The 21,033-nt window shown below is 39.3% G+C and overlaps 1 protein-coding gene across 1 annotated transcript in view; it reads left to right on the forward strand.

The window, feature by feature from the left end:
* The window catches only part of LOC119408460 (protein diaphanous homolog 1), a 133,947-nt gene extending 113,457 nt beyond the window's left edge, over nt 1–20,490 (forward strand). Inside the window, exons 19-28 of the mRNA XM_037675286.1 lie at nt 1,373–1,471; nt 1,581–1,675; nt 3,797–3,898; nt 4,449–4,688; nt 5,913–6,042; nt 6,319–6,443; nt 6,558–6,722; nt 7,166–7,298; nt 12,395–12,484; nt 20,306–20,490. Of these exons, the coding sequence (XP_037531214.1) occupies nt 1,373–1,471; nt 1,581–1,675; nt 3,797–3,898; nt 4,449–4,688; nt 5,913–6,042; nt 6,319–6,443; nt 6,558–6,722; nt 7,166–7,298; nt 12,395–12,484; nt 20,306–20,490 (1,364 nt within the window). The remainder of the gene's footprint in view (nt 1–1,372; nt 1,472–1,580; nt 1,676–3,796; nt 3,899–4,448; nt 4,689–5,912; nt 6,043–6,318; nt 6,444–6,557; nt 6,723–7,165; nt 7,299–12,394; nt 12,485–20,305) is intronic.
* Nucleotides 20,491–21,033: the final 543 nt, after the last annotated feature.

A 21,033-nucleotide genomic window follows, 5' to 3' on the forward strand; every position in this document is an offset into this window, starting at 1 on the left:
GTTATCGCCAGAATGCTTTGAAATATCACAATATTATATTTGAGCCATATCGCCCATCCCTATCTGCAACTCACTTACTTTTGGAGTCACACTAATCCAAGATTCCAGCCACAGATAATTGACTTTGGCAAACAGGTAAATTATTGTAAGTTGGTCAGATTTGCAAATATGGAGCTCAAACTATGTTTTATAGTCTGAAGAGTTATACCCACACACTCAGAGGTACAACACATCTGAAGAAATCTGCATACAGTTTGAAGTTAAGTTTTGACCAACATGGCTGCAACTCCCTTCCTTCTCAACACATTATAACCTTTGTTTAAAACTCTGGCATGACATTCAGCATTCCTTCAAGTTCCTTCATACTTTAAATCGCAGAAAGGTTTTTACCAAAAATGTTCAGTTGTGCCACACGCATCTACATTGATGTTGGTTTCCATTCAAACAGTTTTTGTTTTACGTTTGTCTTTCTTTTTTTTTGTTTTGTTTTTACAAAGATAAGAGAAAAGCAAGGTTGTAAAGAGGCTGATAATGTCCCACTGTAAGATAAAACTTAAATCAGAGACTGGGGTCAAAGTAAGAGGTCAGAATTTTATCATTGTTCAAAAGGATGGCTGAGATTGGCTTTTTATGCCCATACTGAAGTCATTTAGAAGATTTGTCAGGTTTGGAATTGACATTTATTATTTAATCATGACCTCCAGGTAATCTGGGGGTACTGAATAATGCTGACAGGAGACAGAACAGATGTGACGTCCTGACTTCTGCTGACCTTAGACCTGATGTGCCTCGATATATCAAGCTGTTATATGGTCAATCCTATGTGACTGCTCATCTTTCACTCCTAATTCTCATCTTGTTCGCATCCACCCCCACAATTTGACACATCCTTAGTCACAATCCTGACCTTGTCAGAGCAAATTCATCTAAAATATTTCTTTCCAGTTTGTGTGTGTCTCTGTGTGTGTGTGCATAGCTAGAATGCTGTTTTAATGCCCTTGAGTTAACAAATTCTTGGCCTTAATTCCAAAAGCCCAAGCTCACCAGACATCATACATTGCCCCCAGTTTTACAGGCATTTTATGTTAGTTCAGTTTTACCCAAGGCTGCTGAAAGAAAAATCCAACACCTTCTCAACATTATACAGTTGGAGGAGAGTGAGAAAAAAGGCTGTGCCAAGTCTGTCAGTTTTTATTTGCATCACATAGGCCCTCTTTCCATTGTTCTGATCCACTTTTTTTCATATTACAATGCTCATCGCTCTCACTGCTGACTTTCTAACATTATTTGTATTCACGTGCCCCATGCATTAGACAAGTATTGAAAAATATAATAAAATTCCATCCCTTTTTCCTTCTGTCTTTTTCTTTAGCTAAAAAAGAGCAGGATGGGGGAGATGAGAAAAAGCAAGTGCAAAAGAAGAAGGTGAAGGAGCTGAAGGTTCTTGATGCTAAGTCTTCTCAGAACCTCTGTAAGTCCACCTAACAGTATTGTTTATGTTTTGGATTAATTTACTAAAGCTGTTTACAAAAATACATTTTGAAGTGAGGCCTGTTGTTAATTGTATTTTCCTCATGTAGCCATTTTCCTGGGGTCGTTTCGCCTCCCATATGAACAGATTAAGAACGCCATCCTGCAAGTCGATGAGAAGATTCTCACAGAGTCCATGGTTCAGGTACTTAATTCAAACCTATTTTAATGTTAAATTAAAAGCCTCAATGTGCATTTATATATGTGTTAACCTATTTTATAATAAATCTGTTTTGTCTGCATTTAGAGTAAACTAAATGCATTTAGTTACCGGTAATATGCATTTAGTTACTCAGCTTTAGAAATAATCTGAAGACATTTTACAGGTCATTCAATCTTTGTTTTGTATGGACCATATATGGAGGGATAGCTTTGGACTCTCCAAACTTGTTTATATTCTAAGTGAACTGTTAGACTTGTAAATCCCTAACCAGGAAAATTCAAGGGTCCAAGCCAACAATTTTCAGTCAGGTCATCTGGACAGCTTATTTTATTTTTTGTGCTTAAACATTTCACCTTCCATCCAGAAGGCTTCATCAGTCAAGGAAACGCACAACACAAAACTGATTCTTTCCCTAACAGCTTACTCCAAAGTGGAACAAACCAGTTATTTCGGTGCTAAGATGGTCTCTTTGGCACGTCCCCTCCTCCTGTGCCGGCCCTCCCCCTCGTCGACAATCATGTCAAACTGGTTCAAAACTGTCCAGATGGCCTGACTGAAAATTTTTGGATTGTATACCTGGATTATTGAGCATGGACTTTGTTGGTCAAGGATCCAAGGTTTTGTCATTCCACCACATGTGGTACATGTGGTGGAATGAAACCGTGTACACAGGGTCCCAGTTACATCCAAGAAAAGTATAAAATGTAAAAGAAAAACAGTAATAAGATCTAAGATATGAACTAAGAAAACGTTAACTAAAAATACTCCAATCACTAGTAGTATAAAAACAACACGCTGAACAGCAGCACGAACATGAGTCCGTATGAGCAGATAAGTACTAATGAATACACAGCAGCATGATGTGATTTTTTTCACAGTGATTATCCTGATTAAAGCTGCATGAGTCTTGACAACCTCAGGGTAGAAGCTGTTCCTCAGTCTAGTGGTTCTGCACCTAATGCTCCTCAACCTCCTGCCTCAGGGGAGCGGGGCAAAAATTGTGTGCTGGGTGAGTGGGGTCCTTCATGATGTAGGTGGCCCTCTTCTTGCATCTAGAGGTGTAGATGTCTGTGATGGTGGGGAGGCTGACTCCAACAGACTTCTGTGCAGCCTTCACCACTCTCTGCAAAGCTTTTCTTTCTGCAGCTGTGCAGCCTCCATGCCACACATTGATGCTGGAGCACAGGATGCTCTCCACTGCACACCTGTAGAAGGAGGTGAGGACTGAGCTTCTCAGTCCAGCTCATCCCAGTACATTTCAAACCCAACAGGACTCTCAGACAGAGGCTGGTCCACCCCAAGGACAAAACACCCAAACACAAATGGAGTGGTGTGCTATATGCAGTCCAGTGCAGAGAAGAATATCCAGATCTCTATATTGGAGAAACCAAACAGCCTCTTCACAGACACATGGCTCATCATAGGAGAGGCAGCTCTTTAAGACAAGAGTCAGCGACCCACCTACACCTCAAGGATAAGGGACACTCTTTTGTAGATCTGAATGTTCACATTTTAGACCAAGAAAACAAATGATTTGATAGGAGATGAAGGAAGCCATTCATGTAAAACGAGAGAAACCATATTTAAACAGAGGAGGAGGTCTCAGATTCTGGCTTTCAAAAATCTATAATGCAACTTTAGGCCTGATACCCAGTCAGTTTCACACCAATCAAGACATTTATTCATGGGACCATAGTGTAAGTAAGTCAACTTTATTTATATAGCACTTTTCATTGATAAAATCACAAAGTGCTTTACATAAATACAAAATACAGATATAGTGGCCCCTCTGTGAGTCAGACTAGCAAAGACCCTAACGATTCTCTATTTTGAAGAGGGAGAGGGCAATTTGCATGTGTCAAGCTGCAATATGCAAGTTTACAGACGGAACACCTCAGCTTTATAACTTGAATCCAACTCTCCCTGTTTCTTTGAAGTGAGAAAGCTCCTCGGATGAGAAGCAAAACGTCTTCAGCTGCAGAACAGAAGTCTGGTTGTTTTTGCTTTTAATTTTGTTTGGATTTAGCATGTCCCGGATGACTGAAAATCTTCACCAGCAGCTTTGGACTTGTGCAAATATGAATTATTTTCAATCCCACACAGAACCTGGTCAAACAGCTTCCAGCACCAGATCAACTGGCTATCCTGGCAGAGATGAAGGATGAATACGAAGATCTGGCTGAGTCTGAACAGTTTGGAGTAGTGGTGAGAAAACAAACACGCACACAAGCCCCAAAACATTTCTCAAAAGATGGACAGTAGTGTTTAGTAAAAGTATGTAGGTACCCAGTACGAGAAATACCTAATGGCAAAAATCACTTATGGAATAAACAACAGATGTTTTCTTTTTACAAGACATAAAGCAATGAAAGAAGCTCACACCTGTTTGTAAAACATCATTTGGGTCAGTTATTTCACTACGTTTGTCCTTTGTAACAAGGCCAGTAAAATATTTTTAGATTTATTTATTTATTTATTTTTACTTAGGCTAGCTAGGGATGACAAACCCCAAACAAGACGCACACAGTATCTTCCACTGAATGATGTGTAGAAAATGTGGAAATATTTCCGTACAGCCAATATTTTAGGCACACTGTATCATGCTGTTGAGAAACAAAGCTGATACTGTTCAAGTATGGAAATCTGAGTTAAGGGTGAAATCCCCTTTACTCATTCACAACTTTGCCTCTACACTGTGACAATAAGCCATGACAGGAAAGACCTTAAAATTCCCCTCACTCTCTTGTTTCTCCAGATGTCTAGCGTGAAGCGACTGATGCCGCGACTTCAGGCCATCCTGTTCAAGCTGCAGTTTGAGGAGCAGCTGAACAACATCAAGCCAGATGTTGTTTCTGTGGTAGCAGCCTGTGAGGAGCTCAGGAAAAGTGAAAGCTTTGCCAGGCTGCTGCAAATCATCCTTCTTGTTGGGAACTATATGAATTCTGGCTCCAGGAATGGGAAAGCGTTCGGCTTTTCCGTCTCTTACCTGTGCAAGGTGAAGTGTAAAAATGTGATGCACAAACAAACCTTAACAAGAGTGCTGAATAGGCATTGGTGTAGGCATATGGAGTAATGGCATGATACATATTAAAGTGAAAATGTCTTTCTTATTGCAATGAAGTCACAGAAACTTTTAACAGCCACTGCTAGCATTTTGATTTCTCAGTTGTAAAGCCTGATTTATAACCTAATGTTTCACAAAAGCCAAAGTTGCTCTGTCTTTACAGTTCATTTTGTGCATTTCATATCTGCTTACCTCTCTAATTAGATACATCTCTATAAAAATATTTTCCTCATACACTTCCAAGTGTTGGGTATGACTTACATTGCATTTAATTTCACAATATCTTTATCATTGAAACGGCTCCACACAGAGCTAATGCATCAACCATGGTGTGATGTAGTTTGCAACATTTTATAATCTGGCATTACATTAATTTATTTATATAGCACCTTTAAAAATGACCATGACTGGCCAGTGCTGCACACAAAACAATAAATAGTAACAAAAATAAATAAGACCAAACCCAATGCCATAAAAAGCAACAAAAATCACATCAATAAACCTATAATAAGATATAAAACTAAACCATTACATTTTTGGAAAAATGTCAACTCATGTTGTATTTAAAACCAGTGAGTACAAAATGTGTTTTAGGCCCAGACGTAAAACTACCAAGAGTTCAAGCTTGTCTGATATGAAGGGGCAGCTGGTTCCACAGTTGAGGAGCTACAGCTGAAAAGGGCCAATCACCTCTGTGGAAGAGCTTAACTCTCAGGAAAACTAACGGCAAACAATCATTGGTTCTAAGGGATTAGGAGGGCGCATAGGGCAGCAAAAGGTCAGATAAAAATACAAGACTGCCTATTAAAGGCAACAACAATAACATTTTTAAATAAATTCTTAAACGAGCAGAGAGGCAGTGAAGGGAATTGAGATAGATTTGTTTACGCTTCCTTTGTGTTAAAAGATGAGCTGCAGCAGTCTGAACGAACTGCAGTCATGAGAGGTCGGCCTGGCTAACACAAAGATACAGAGGATCATAATAATCCAGCTGGAATGTAATAAACATGTCAATCACCCATTAAAAGCCATTAAAATGATGAGCACAACAATTGTTGTCAAACTTTAGAAAGATGTTCAAAGTCTGGTCTTTGACAAGTTTTGACTATCTTTTCAGTATGTCGTTTTGTAATTTTATTTTATTTTTTCCATCAGTTACGTGACACCAAATCAGCGGACCTGAAGCAAACCCTGCTCCATTTTCTTGCCGACGTGTGCCAGGAGCAGCATCCCGATGTCATGAGCTTTCCTGACGAGCTTATTCATGTGGAAAAGGCCAGCAGAGGTAAATGAACATTTGTTTGTAAATCATTATTCGTACATGGTATTTTCTGTCCGTTACATCTGGTCAAAGTTTTTTTGGTCTCTCTCTCTTTTTCTGTCTATCTGCAAACTTTTATTTTTTTATAAATCGGTTCTGTCCGAAACTGGTTAAGGTAGAAGCTCGAGCAGTAATCGCTACACAGTTTAATAGTATCTTTTGTTGGCTGTTTTCATGTGTAATGTCTTGTCCATCTTCCACGCTGTTTTCCGGTGTTAACATTTTTCTTGTTTATGACAGTTTCTGCAGAAACAATTCAGAAGAATCTCGAGCTGATGGGCCGTCAAATCAAGAACCTGGAGAAAGATCTGGAAACCTTTCCCCCTCCACAAAATGAAAATGACCTCTTTGTGGAAAAGATGTCTATATCCTTTAATTCAGCTGCCTATACACACCAGTATTTTGTCTTTGACTAATTAACGTGTCGTGTTTAAAATGAACAGATATGGGCTCTTTGCACCTTAACAGTATGCCTGCACAGTTTTGTAAGTGTTGCTCGAGAACAGTACGAGAAGCTGGATTTGATGCACAAGAGCATGGAGAAACAATACACCGATCTGGGAGAATATTTTGTCTTTGACCCAAGGAAAATCTCAGTGGAGGAATTCTTTGGAGACCTGAGCAACTTTAAAAACATGTTCCAGGTGGGCGCTGGTGTTTTAAGGACACACAAATTCAGAACTATTTACGTTTTCAGTCTTTTGTGTTTACATTTAAACATAAAATGATCAGGGAAGGTGTGGTAGATGTAAGATAAAGAACAAACAACAATGACACAAAACAGGTGGTCGAACACCTGCTGTTTGTATTGATAAAACAACAAGTGACTGTTCAGCTTAATACACCATGTCAACAGTAAATGTGAGCTCAAGGAAGTTAACTTGTTTTACCTGTTGCAAAGCACAACCGCCTGTACTTGCTGTTAAAAGTTTAGTTTGCACACCCAGACATCAATCTGATTCCTCAAATATATGCTTGTTTTTCTTAAAGCATGACTTTAATCTTCATTATTTCCAACCAACTTCTTAAAATTTTTACTTGCAGGCTTATATTTAGTATTCTTCTTTGTTTTTCTTTTTTTTTGCAGCAAGCTGTACAAGAGAATCAGAAGAGGAAGGAATCTGAAGAGAAGATCAAGAGGGCCAAACTGGCGAGAGAAAAGGCAGAAAAGGAGAAAGAGGAGAAACTGAAAAGAAACCAACTTCTTGACATCACTGGAGGTCATAATTTCTGGATGATTGTTTTTGTTTTAGTTTGTAGCCCTGTGTATGACTGAAAAAGATAAACATACTCCACATCTGTCACTTTGCATTTCTTCCACACGCCAGTTGGGGGCAGTCAGAGTCCACACTTCTCTGTAATGTGTTTTGTGTGTGAGTGTGAACATCAGTATTTACACACATCAGTATTTAAAGACCAGAGTTTATCTTATGTTAATGACTTGTTCTGAAGTAAGCTTCCATTACTGAAGCTTCTCATAAAGTGAGGAAAAGAAGGATATACATAAGAAACAGCCTGAACTCCTTTCATGCTTCTGAAAGTTGGGCTTTATTTATTTATTTGCATACAAGAACTGGGGAGAAAGTCCATACACTTCTAATAGGTATCGGCTAATACATATTTCTACTTATCTAGTATTTATGTTACACTGCAAAATGCTTGGAGCATATTGTCCCATCTAACACAAATCCAAACCACTCTCCTCTGCCCACATGCACACAGTCAGCAGTCAAATCCTCTTTTGCAGACACACTTTCATGCACAAACATTTTCCCCTTCATTCCGTCTCTGACCTACTTTTCATGCATGCCTCCTTTTTTCTCTGGCTCCACTTGGGTTCTCCAGAGACTCTGCTGTCCCACAGTAAAGTTTGTTCACAGCTTTGTGTGTATGTGGAATAGATGAATTATTTGTCTTATCACTGGTTCTGGTTGGTTTAGTCCATTTGCTGGAGAAACTTTTTTCAGGTAATGTTCACATTTTCTAAAACCATAACAAAATGTTTTTACTGATCCATGTTCCAGCTGGCATCTCTTCTCTTGTTTTTAATCCTTTCTTTACTTCCCCTTCAGTTTTTTTTTCTCTCATCCATAAAAAAAAAAAAAACAACACATAAATAACTCTGAGGTACCACTCCAGATGTTCTGTGTCTGTGTTAAAAGTATGTGGCCTTTGTAGCAGAAGGTAACATGATAAAAATTGCATGTTCAGTCTCTGGAGGCATGTGCAGAAGGAACATAATAGAGCTTCAAAGATAAGCATGCACGTGTCGTTTACATACAGGTGGCACATTTGACTGTCCCTGCAGCCAGGAGTCATTCAACACCCCTTATTTGAATCCAACCACACACCAAGTCTTTGTTTTGCATTTGTTTATTACCCATATCCTGAAATGTTGTTAAACAAAAGTTTGTTGTCAGCAGCTGCTGTTTATGCATATTAAAATCCCAGAGGTTCATTTTTATTTTCACTTTTGCTCACAGACCATTACTATGTTGTCAGTTCAGTGAATTTTTGTATCAGTTTGTTCATCAGATGTTGTGTTTGGTAAACCCTGGGAAGTCTCTGTGTGTTTGCAGCTTGTGGCCTTGTCATTCCTGTGTGAGTCAGACAGCTTTGCTCTGTGAAGGCTCATTGTGTTTTAGGCATGTGATGAGTTACCATGAGTTGCTTTGAATGGCTCATTCTTGTGAAAATCTTTGAAGGACTAATTGCATTTTTCGCTTATTTAGTCATGTGCTCATTGATATTTAGGCATCACCACACCGACTAGTTCACATTCAGCTTCTGTCCCTTAAGTGAGACATTTCCTCTAATGAAATCTGACATCCCTGTACCTTGTTTGTGCAGCTAGGTGTCAGTAGTGTCTGTAAAAAAAGTCAGTAAGGCTGTGTGTCCTCAGTCTGAGTAAGAGGGTGTGTACATGTGTGGTTTGAACTCATTCAGATGCTGGTATGGGAACCACCGCTAAGAGTGCTCGTGCTCCACTCAAAGAGTTCTTGTGAGAGAATAATGTGGAGGAGGGGATGGAGGAGAGTAGGGCAGCAGATGCTCAGCGGTGGATTAGGCTGTGTTGTTGCCTCATGGAAAAGAGGGTTAGACGAGGAGAGGAAAGAAACAGGTTTATGACCGGGTGAAAGAGAATCAACCTAGTTTCCCTGATGTCACATCAGGTTACTGTAAAGAAGGCACACAAGGTTTTATTACATTAGATAATTAAACTTCATGTTCTTAGCACTGGTTTTTTTTATATATTTACATTTTATATGTATATATTGTTTGGTTTCCCTAAATCCTTGACATACTTTTATATATTATTGTGTTAACAACCTCTAGAGGTGCTATTGCTCCATGTAGGATTTATGTGATTTAGGTGTGTATTTACAGAGGTGGTTGAAAGTTTGTGAAACCTTTAGAATGTTCTATAATTCTGCATAAATACGACTTAAAACATCATCAGATTTTCATACAAATCCTAAAAGTAGATGAAGAGAACCAAGCTAAACAAATTAGACAAAAACTTGTTTGTTTATATTGAGGAAAATTATCCAATATGTTTGTAAATGGTAAAAGTATGTGCACCTTTGCTTTCAGTATCTGGTGTGACTTGTGTGCTCAGGGTCATGCTGCATGACCCACCTTCTCCTGAGATTCAGATCATGGACAGATGTTCTGACATTTTCCTTTAGAATTCTCTGATATAATTCATAATTCATTTTTCCATCAGTGATGACAAGCTGTCCTGGCCCAGATGCAGCAAAACAAGTCCAAACCATGATACTACCACTGCATTGTTTCACAGATGGGACAAGGTTCTTATACAGGAATGCATTATTTCCTTTCTCTAAACATAACATTTTTCCTTTAAACCAGAAAGTTCTATTTTGGTCTCATCCGTCCACAAAACATTCTTCCAGCAGTCTTCTGTCTTATCCACATGATCTTTAGTAAACTGCAGACGAGCAGTAATGTTATTTTTGGAGAGCAGTGGCTTTCTCCTTGCAACCCTGCCATGCACACCATTGTTGTTCAGTGTTCTCCTGATGGTGGACTCATGAACATTAACTTTAGTCAATGTGTGAGAGACCTTCAGTTGTTACAAGTTGCCCTGGGGTTCTTTGTGACCTCGCTGACTATTACATGCCTTGGAGTGATCTTTGTTTGTCAACCACTCCTGGGGAGGGTAACAATGGTATTGGAACTTCCTCCATTTGTACACAATCTGTCTGATTGTGGATTTGTGGAGTCCAAACTCTTCACACATGGTTTTGTAACATTTTCCAACCTGATGAGCATCAACAACTCTTTTTGCTGAAGTCCTCAGAAATCTCCGTTGTTCGTGCCACGATACACTTCCACAAACATGTTGTGAAGAGCAGACTTTGATAGATCCATGTTCTTTAAATCAAACATGGTGTCCACTCACACCTGATCATCATCCCATTGATTGGAAACACCTGACTCTAACCTCACCTTCAAATTAACTGCTAATCCTAGAGGTTCACATACTTTTACCACTCACAAATATGTGATATTGGATCATTTTTCTCACTTGTCTGATTTGTTTAGCTGGGTTCTCTTTATCTACTTTTAGGACTTGTATGAACATCTGATGATGTTTTAGGTCATATTCATGCAGAAATATGGAAAATTCTAAAGGATTCACAAACTTTCAAGCACCACCGTATGTTCCTCAGGGAATTTTGTGTGCATAGTGTTGTAGATCAGATCCAGTGAGACAACTTTAAAAGCTATTTATCTAATGTGATTGCACTTGTTAAGCCATCTTATCTTAGTTGCCATAAGCACTAATTTGCTGTCTTCTGTTTGTGTGGGTGTGAATTGTACTTTTTTATGTTTTTGCTCACTTAAATAATTGTCCTTAAGCTGATTTGCCCACCACAGTTTAAGACAGTTTAAATTTGAAAACTGCTGTGCTGTTAATCATTAATACAAATCAACAAGTAGCACATGATCTACAGCAAGTGACTTTGAAAAGTTTTTTTTTTCTCACAAACACCCTGTTCTTACTTTCTAACAAAACAAAATTATTTTGTGTAAAGGATGGCTCCTGAAAGGTTTTATTTAGCAGAGATGTTGTCAGCCACACCTGAGGGAGAAAAACAAAACGCTCCAGATCTGTATGTGCAACTGTCTGGATAAAAATAGCCCCAAGACTTCTCCATTTTATCCGTGTGTTCACTCAGACAATAAAAAGTGTGTTTACTACACAGCCAGTTCCTTGTTTGGTGTCTGCACCGTCTCCAAAACATGTTCACAAGTGCTTCAACAAGTCCTTCAAGTGAACCATGTGATTAGTGTTTGTGGCCAGATGTGTTTCCCCAGAAGAGAAGTGAGGCCCATCATCCTGGCCTGTTTCTGTAGTTCTAGTGTTTGGACACTAAGGGGTGTTTACGAGCTGTAAAAGGCTTAGACAGGGTGCGAGGGAGACTTTCACAGACATGACAGGCAGACCACAGACCATCTGCTGCATGGCTTACTGCAGGATTAAATATTCTGTGTGTGTGTGTGTGTGTGTGTGTATGTGTGTGTGAAGCAGGACATGTGCTCTGTGTTAGGGGGTTGGGAAGGTGATGATATAAACCTTTAACCCCCAGCTCTCCTGCCCCATTTCCGAACCTCTCTGTCTCTATTCAGCTTCAAGGAGAGATCTTTAAAACCATTTGCCCCAGGGTTGAGTTGAGTCGCAGCCCACTCACGCATGCACACACAGTACTGAGAGTGGGCGCCCCACTCGGCTTGGAACAACTTTTTTCCTGTTTATGGCCAGTCTTTGCAGGGAGTCAGGGTGTAAACAAACACTGGCACGACCTAAAAACACTGTACCAGCAAAGATACAGTAACCATAGGTCCATCGCCAGTCAGTGCCCATTTAGAAGTGAGCCACAATTACATGTTTACATTGAAGTGGATTTGACTTGATGGTTAATCTTTTCGACAAGGGTGTATTTTACAACTTCATCAAAGTCCACTGTGCAGCCTGTAAAGCAGTGGTGAAAGCTTAACTGGGTCACTGCCTATCTGGGTTAATGCTTCTAATTTGGAAAGTAGCCATATGTTTGGTAAATATCCCTGTTTCCTATGTATGAGTTGGCAGATCAGAAACAAAAATAACAAGGTAGTTTTGTACCAATCTCCCTGTTACTGTAAAATAAAATAACTGATGCCAGGTGGTTCAGAGTTATGATGAGAAGGTTGTGACAGTGGGCAGGGTGTGTGTGTGTGTGTGCTACAAATATACATTTCATTGTTTGTTGATGCATGGCTGACATTATGTTTTATCTTTTTGTAACAGAGGGTGATGAGACTGGCATCATGGATGGACTGTTGGAGGCACTGCAGTCCGGCGCTGCTTTCAGGAGAAAGAGAGGACCCAGACAAGCAGGTACTCGTACTCAACCAGGGCTATAAACATCACAAAACACGGAGGTCTCGCTGTAAAGATTTCAGTTTCCTCTCGCATAGACGTGTAGACAAAAACAAAGACTACCTGAAAGTTGCTTTTCTTTTCCTTTGATTTACTCAGTTTGTCAACATTCAACATCATATGTGTTTATGTTCCTTGTCTCTGTTGCATGCCTCAGAAGCTGTGAGCTTCTGGTGTTATTCTGGGGCTTCTAGTTACAGGGAGTGAAGCGGAGGCCATTACAGGCTGGCACAACAACAGAAGAAAAGAGAGGGTGCCACAAGTGGGTGTGGACAGTGGGTTACTGAGTGGAGCAACTGATTAGGGTGTGGTGCCAGAATAGGAAAGTATTGAAAGAATTTGAAGCTGAGGAGAGTAAACCAGCATGTGAGCAGAAAAAAGAAAGGAAAAGCATAAAACGTGGTGAAAAGCTCAAATAAAAAAGTGTCTCTCTTGAGAATGCTGCATTGAAGAATAAGTTTCCATTTACAGTTTTCTGTGCGAATAAGCCTTCATTTTACTGAGCTGACCAACAAAAGAGCCAGTTCCCTGCAACATACTGAAGAAAGCTTCACATTTGTTTTTATGGTCTTGGATATTTACATTCAATTAAACATTTACTGTAAAAATGATCCATTTTCCAATTTTCTTTTATAGTTTTTTTTTATTATTATGTAGAAAAGATCCACAAGACTTTATTCAAAGATTTTGATATTGTTCAAACACGTCTAGAATGAATTGTGAAATATGTTTTAACCCAACATTCTTTAAAGAGAACTGTTTCTAACAAAAGTCATCGCTATAGCCTCCAAATAAACTGAAAAAAAGTCGTTTGAGTAACATTCCTACACTTCTTGTTTACATTTATTGAGATTCAAATCACTTTTTCAAGTCGTAAACTTTTATCAGTTCTTTTTATATTTATGCTCATACATTTAATTAACTGCTCACTGGCTGGTCCACCATCAGACTTTGTTTACTGTCTGAAGGCTTGTGGATTTTCATTTTCTGTTTTTCCACTCTTGTACATGTCACACGTTTTGAGTGGGATCACTCCGTTTTAAGCCGCAGTAAATGAAAGCGAGAATAAGAACAGTGTAACATGATTCCTGTTTTTAGAAAATGTGTGAGCAGGGAAGTGTTCAGTGCCCAATAACTGTTACAGATGAAGTAGGGGAGACTGTGCATGTCTATTCACATGCACGTTGTGTGTGTGTGTTCTGCATTTGCTCATAAAAAAGGCAGTGGAGGAGTGTGCAACCCAATCCCTCCTCCAATAGAAGCCAGATGTGCAGCGTGGCTCCAGAATGGAATAGCACAGAGCCAGAGGGTGGACTGCACTGCTTTGTTTAGTCTAATCTTCTCCTTGTGTCTTTCTTTCTTTTCTCTTTAAATTATCATTTAGTTCTAAATATATTTCACAATCTTGTGCATTATGTAATGGCAGTAAAACTGATTTACTGGCCTTTAGTTAAACCCCAAGTCTCATTTAGAAAATACTGAGTGCAGAAAACTTTCCTAACTAACAAACAGCTCTGGCTCATCACTGTTAAACTAACTGGGACCACAGTGAGACAGGGCAGGGGTGTGTGTATGTGTGTGTGGTGGGGGGGGGGGGGGGGTAGCTGAAAGGAGAAGAGAGAGCAGGAAAGAAAGAATGGGGCCCTCTCTAGGGTTCACTCAGTCATCCATAATAGTGTTTGGCCACCTCACGCTCCTAACAGGAAATACCTGATCAGAACGGAGAGAAATGGGGAGAACGAGTGTTCCTTTGCTACACATACCAGTGTGGTAGGAAAGGCTTGGAAAATATGAGTGGCTGCTGCTATATATCACATCCCTGCTAAATGTCTTCTCTTTTACCCCACTGTCATTTATGTTTCGTTTGCCAAAGTTCAGGGATTTCCAACACTGTTTTGCACGGTGTGCAGCTGCGGTTGATTTTCAGTGTTTGTGAAGTTTATATGTTGTTATTTGTGCTTATTTAAAGTATTTAAATGTTTCATCTGCACTGCTTTTTGCATTTGCACGGGGCCTACAGGCTTTCACCCACACACAAGAGTGTGTCGTGTGTGTGTGTGTGTTTGGCAAGTTTTATTGCCTAGTTGAGTCAGAGGTCCTTTTTAGTAGAGCTGAAGTAGGAGGAGGCAGATCTCAACTCTGGCTCAGTTGATATATTTTTGGGGCCACAGGCAGCTCTAACTGTGGGTCAAAGCATTCATGAACATGTTGACAATGTGATTATTACATGAAGCCAAGTTTCAGTGTAGCAAGTGTAGAATTTGTCAAAGATTAGCTCAGGAATAGTTGCTTTAATTAGTTTTGAATATGATGTAAAAGATGGAATGATTTTTGAGACATCTGAGGCTTTGACAGCTCATAAGGGAATTATTTTGACTTGATGTGGTTTTTCATGCTTTCCACCCTCATGACGAGCAGCCCTTGCCTTGAGGCCACTGACACCAGTTGATGATGTGCTCTTACACATTTCTAATTACTTTTCCCTGCAGCTAATGGCTCATTTTAAAAGTGCTTGATGTACAATGTAATTATTGATGTCTCATAATGTGTCTCAAAACACTTAACAATTCATTTGAATGATCTGTGAGAAGTAGAGTTTTAGCTGCCTGGTGGATTATTGTATTCACTCTTTCATAGTTTTCAAAAAAATTAACTGAAGCAACTTCAATTTTTTATTTCATTTAAGAAATCAGATAATTCTTTGTCTAATTATGTTTACGTTTAGGGTAAATACAATTCTGCTTATAAAATTTAGTTAGATTTATATTTGTACAGAAAACATGAGCATAGCATTTACAAATTAAAATAATGCAGAAGAATAGAGTCAAAACATCTCATGTTGGCTTTAATAAACTTTAAACTATTGCTTTAATGTTGAGCATGTCAGACAGCAGATATTACAATGTTAATATGTGACTAGTTCTTAATGGGCCCCTTTTTTCCATGAGCAATGTGTAATGCATACTTTTTAAATGTATAAATTACAGTTTTTTTTATTTTATTTTAATGTTTTACTCTGTAGAGATTTTAACTTGTGTGTATAATTGGATGAATGTTGATTCAACATTGATATTATTGAGGTGCAGTTTTTTTTTTTTTTTTGCAACACAATAAGCAATTTTAGCCATTCATATCCAAAATGTTCAGCTCATTCTCAGATAGGTTTGCTTTTTTTAACTTTTATACTTTTTGGAATTAACTTAGAAATATTTTCACTGTCGAAAAATGCTGATCTTTTCAGTTCTTTTGTTACTTTTGGCTCTTAACTTCTGTTTTGCTACTATTACATAGCTTTTCATTATTATCATTATTAGTAGTATTTATTTTAGTTGTTGCTATTTTCAGCACTCAACAATCACACTCCTTTTGTTCATTTTCCTAATAAAAAACTTAATTTCTCTGTTGTTATACAAAGAGCCCCCCCCCCCCCACACACACACACACACACACACACACACTCCTCACAGCTGCAGTGACTGCAAACATCACGACTGATTTCAAAGACCTGTTGAGTGTGTCGTCATGCTCGTTGTGTCACAGCAGTGTGACTGAATAGTTTGCCACGAGGCTGTTGAAGCCATCCACCCCGTCACCTTTGACCTGTACCTCAGCCCGCGCTGTGTGTGTCTGATTGTTTTATAGAATGTGGGGGTCTGCAGCTGCCTACCCTCCGTCTGTCTACACCCCTTTTAAGCACACAAAGATAAAACACACACGCCAGATGCTCACATGCCAATACAAAAGGCACATGGATGTTTGCATATGAAGCTAAACACATTCCAGAGGACAGAAGCTTTCGAACAAAACTATCAAACTATTCCCATCAGCCTTAGATTGTTACCTCAGGATAAGCTAGCTTTTATTTTATTTTATTTTAATAAATTTAAAACACTTTATGATTCAGGAGCAATTTAACTAGAAGAATGACTTGTTTATAGACCCATCTGCTGGGTCATGACCCTGGCTGCAACAACCAATAACAGAAAGCAGCTTGCTGACCAATCACCTCAGGGAGACGGAGATAAAGAGGATAGCAACAATAGAGGCACACGCTGGCTCTACAGTCTGCTCTTAGAGAAAGAAACAGAAACACTTTGAGCTCTGAACACATGCTTTCACAGATGTTCACAACTCGTGCAGATGCACAGTAGGAGAGCGCTCATCGGTCAGTTTATAACTGAAACACTGGCGATGTCGTAACAACATCGAGACGGTCCATGTGCACCAGTAACCAATAATCAGCACTTTCACATCAATACTTTCCCACCAGAGGTGGTGCTGAATGACATCACTTTTTCCCACAGTACTCTAAAGTAGAGCAGTGTGTTGCTCGCTGCAGCCTGAAGAGGGCGCTCTGATCCCCTGCTAAGTTCAAAACACTGCATCTGCAGCCTGTGTTGTTCCCCCCATCATTACCAGTCATGTGATGGTGTTTGTTACAGATTCTGTTATACTAAACACTATACAGCTGATTTTTGTCATAAACATACATATTTCACAGTTTTTGATAGGTGGATGTTGTTGTGCAGCAAAGCTGTACTTTCCCTCATCAGGTAGTCATAACTTTAATCTCCTGCAGTGTAATGTGTTACAGATGAGCTTTTCACAAAGTTCTCTGTGCCACTCATGACCCTACAGTGTAGTAAACACACCGACGAGAGTATTTGTTGTCTGCCCCAACCAGGTCTGCAGCCGCGTGGCTTTATGCCAGCTGCATGGATCGTTTAGTCCAAATCTGATCTTTTGATTGTATAATCTTCCTGTTTGTGATGGCACATGCTGAGTGTTTTCTGTTCAGTGTTTTTGCAAAGTTCACAAGAAACGCAGAGAAAAAACGTAATTACTGACGCAGCTGAGAATGAGACATTCACACTTTTCGTGCCAAGCTGGGGACAAACTCTAAAGCTGCTGGTGTTAAATTTCACCAGTAGCAATATTCTGTCAGCCTTTAGACAGTTGCTTTCAGAGTCACAAAATAAATTTAAACTGTTGTACGTCCCTGGGATAGTACCACAGCAACAAAACACAAATCTGTTCAACGTTGTTTAATCACAGCAGCAATGAAGACACCTCTGTGTGGGCAGGAGGCCTCACTAAAGAAGTTGTAGGTTTTTAACGTTTGATATTAAGAAACCCCGTCACATGTCCTCGTGATGACAATATCTGTAATAAGGTTAAGTCCTCGCTGTGTCAGATCAAAACCCAAAACTAGTTAATGTTATTTTACATGGAAAAAAAAACTGTGTATTCCATCTCTAATTTTCAGGTTTGTCTAAATCTATCTCGTTCCCAGACTAGTTCTTCTGATCCTCCTCCCTGTTTTCTCTCTTGAAGGAAGTGGAGGAAGATGAGAGAAGCTCGATTTTTGCCTCGACAGCCTTTTGAAGAGATTTTCTCACCGGGTTTAAATTTGTAGGACAGGCGCTGCACTGCTCACACACACACACACACACTTCTGCTTTTTAGGTCATTTGCATAATTTCTAATTAGCAAGTTTATGAGAACGAGGGTTGAGAGGGACCAAAATAGATGACGTGTTCGTGCAGTTTGCTGTATGTTATACATCAGCTGGTCCTTAATGCACAAATGTTTATTTTCTCCTCTTTTCTGTAGACTCAATTGTGTCTCTGTCACAACTAGTTCTGGAGACCTGCTCGGTAATATCTGTGTGTGTTTGTGTGATACTGGCACGTTAGAACCATGCAAGCCTTGGTGTGTTGTTGTGTTCCCGTGGTTTGTTTGCATGTCTTTTTTTTTTTTTTTGTTCCATCACTGGACTGATCTCATTTTTCTTAGCAAACGTGTCCTGTTTCATGCGTTTGTTTGCAAGAGGAGCAACGAGCTCCAAATCTACATCTGCCATAAAATAACTGCAAATGCAATCTCCTACTGACCTATATAGCTCAAAATGGCTGCCGCTGTATACACAGGGAGAGTAAGGAGCGGTAAAGGAGAAGTGGAGGGAACGAGTGATAAGGTTGCTGTGTGGAGTTGTGCAGGAGTAAGCAGGTAGAATAATCAGAACGCCAGCATCCCCAGGGCTCGATCCGTCACACACCATGCGGTGTAATTTTTACCACTTATTTCTGTCCCCTATCGTATTTCTCCTGGGCTTACGCCTCCTCTGACTCGGTCTATCCATCCATGTTTGTCGCAGTTTCATTCATCCCTCCGTCTTTAATCTTCCCACGGTGTGAATCATCCTGCTCTGCATGATGTCTAACCCTCTGTGTTGCTGCTTCCTTTTTCCCACACCATTCGTGTTCCTTTAACTAACCAGTTCCACTTTATTTTACCTCTCCCTCTTCTGTCCTACTTTCTGTCTACGTTTTGTTTTTGTTGCAGCCGTAAGCATCACATACATGCTAATCTGACATCAGTAGCAAGTTGTTCTAGATATGAGCCTAATGCGTGAGCACACATTCGACAGTTCACTTGCAGCTGTGTTGGTAGGGGAGAAAACAACTGTTGTTTGCTTCATTGTAAACAAGAGACATAAACTTGTTAGTTTTTGTTTGTGCTTGTTGTGTGAATGTTTAAGAAGCATTCACACTATTGTGATCCTTTTTTCTTCCATATATTTTTCGGCATCTTTCTCGTTCCACAGTTTTGTACTGTGTCATCAAATCATACATCAAAACGTTCAGCTCATTCAGGAGAAGGGTGCTATGACTTTTGGTATTGGTGCAACTTTTGCTTTTTGAAATATTTAGCCTTTTCTGACATTTTTTTTCCTCATAGAAAATGAATTGAGCTCATTTTACATCCTTCAAATCTTTAGATCTGTCTGCAACCTTTTACGGCTCCTTTCACATTTTGTTCTGGTTCAGCTTCTTTCAGCTTCTGTGTGCAAATTTAAACTTTAACTACTTTCAGCTAATTTCCACTGTTTTTGTCTGTTTTGTGCTCCTTTCAGATTCTTTCTGCTAACTACATTTTTGTGCTTCTTCTAACTTATTTCTGCTGATTTCACCTTGCCATGTTCATTTCAGCTGATCTTCAAGTTTCTACTTTTACTGCTATTTCAGCTACTATTTATCTGTTTTATGCTAACTTTAGCTTTTTTTCTGTCTAATTCAGCAAAAATATACTCTCTGCACGTCCTTCTGATAATTTAAGCTTATTTCTACTTTTTTTTAGCTAGTTTTCAGCCATTTTTGCTCATTTCAGCTTTTTCCAGATAATTTCCACTTTTTTGTGCTCATTTCTGCTTCTTTCAGCCAAATTGGGCACAATTGTGCTCTCTCCACATCCTGGTAATAATTTAGGCTTCTTTCTGATTTTTCAGCTAGTTTTCAGCTAGTTTTTGCTTATTTCAGACTTTTTAAAAAGCTAATTAACTAATTTTTGTGCTCATTTCTACTTTTTCAACTTTAATTTGGCACATATGTGTTTTTTCTGCTTTCTTCTTCTAACATAGGCTTGTTCTTTATTTCAGCTACATTTCAGTGTGTTTTTAGCCAATTTCAGCTGTTTTTCAGCAAATTCTTCAGCATAGTCATTATTAAGCACTGCATTTTCACAGTAAATGCATTTTCTCTAATTATAAGTGTGTTCAACCTCGTGGCCAGTGGTAACTAACTGATGCTTAAATCATCTGTGAAAAATGTTGAATAAATCAGTTCAGGTGTGTAATGTTTGTCCCAAAGACTTTTTATGAATCCCTCCAAAGTCAGATGTGTTTGTATTTGTCTGAATGGGCTGGTTTCTTGTGGTCTTTTTACTTATTTATTTGTGTTTCTTGTTTGTGTGTTTTTTTTTTGTTTGTGTCTTTCTAAGCCAACCACCGGCGAGCTGGTCAAGCAGTGACCAACATCCTGGCCCAAGAGCTGATGCAGGAAGATGCACCTTTGTCCAGTAAAATCCCCGCCAAAAAGGCAAAGACTCAGAAGGAGGAGCTGAAACTGGAAGGAGCCGAATCCTTAGAGGAGTTACTGGATGCTGCCGCCTCTCGCTCCAACTAGGCTTTCATCCACACACATGAAATGATCCAGAGGCCAAAATCAGAGATTTAAATCTCTTTTTCCAAACTAACAAATCTAACTTTCTTTATTTTGTCCTGTGTTCATGAGGTGAAGCAGAGCCTGATCTTTCATCTAAAACGTTTACCATCAGGAAGGTTTAGCTTCTTTAGCGTTTGCACCAACAAAATTCACGTTTTATTCCTCATGTTCAAGTTTCCCCTCACTTGTCAAAGGTCATCTCGAGTCCAAAGACTTCCTCACAAAGAGCAGCAGCTTTTTCTCCCCTGCGATCATTCCCACAGTTACCACAGGAACGATGGGCACATTCCACAGAAAACGCTTTCTGGATGCTCCACTTAGTTTTTTTTTTCTTCTTGTTTATGATTAAATATGAATATTTTTATTGATGAAACGTTTTGCTTTGTGATTATTTGAGATACTGTATGTCACTGTGATAATTAATGGAGGGAAAAGTGCCAACTAATAGATGATCAGCCTTATCATTTCACTTAAAGGTGTTGTCCAGGTGTAGTTGAGATGGAG

Source organism: Nematolebias whitei, chromosome 4, assembly GCF_014905685.2.
Source record: "Nematolebias whitei isolate Nwh7 chromosome 4, NemWhi1, whole genome shotgun sequence".
Classification (NCBI taxonomy): domain Eukaryota; kingdom Metazoa; phylum Chordata; class Actinopteri; order Cyprinodontiformes; family Rivulidae; genus Nematolebias; species Nematolebias whitei.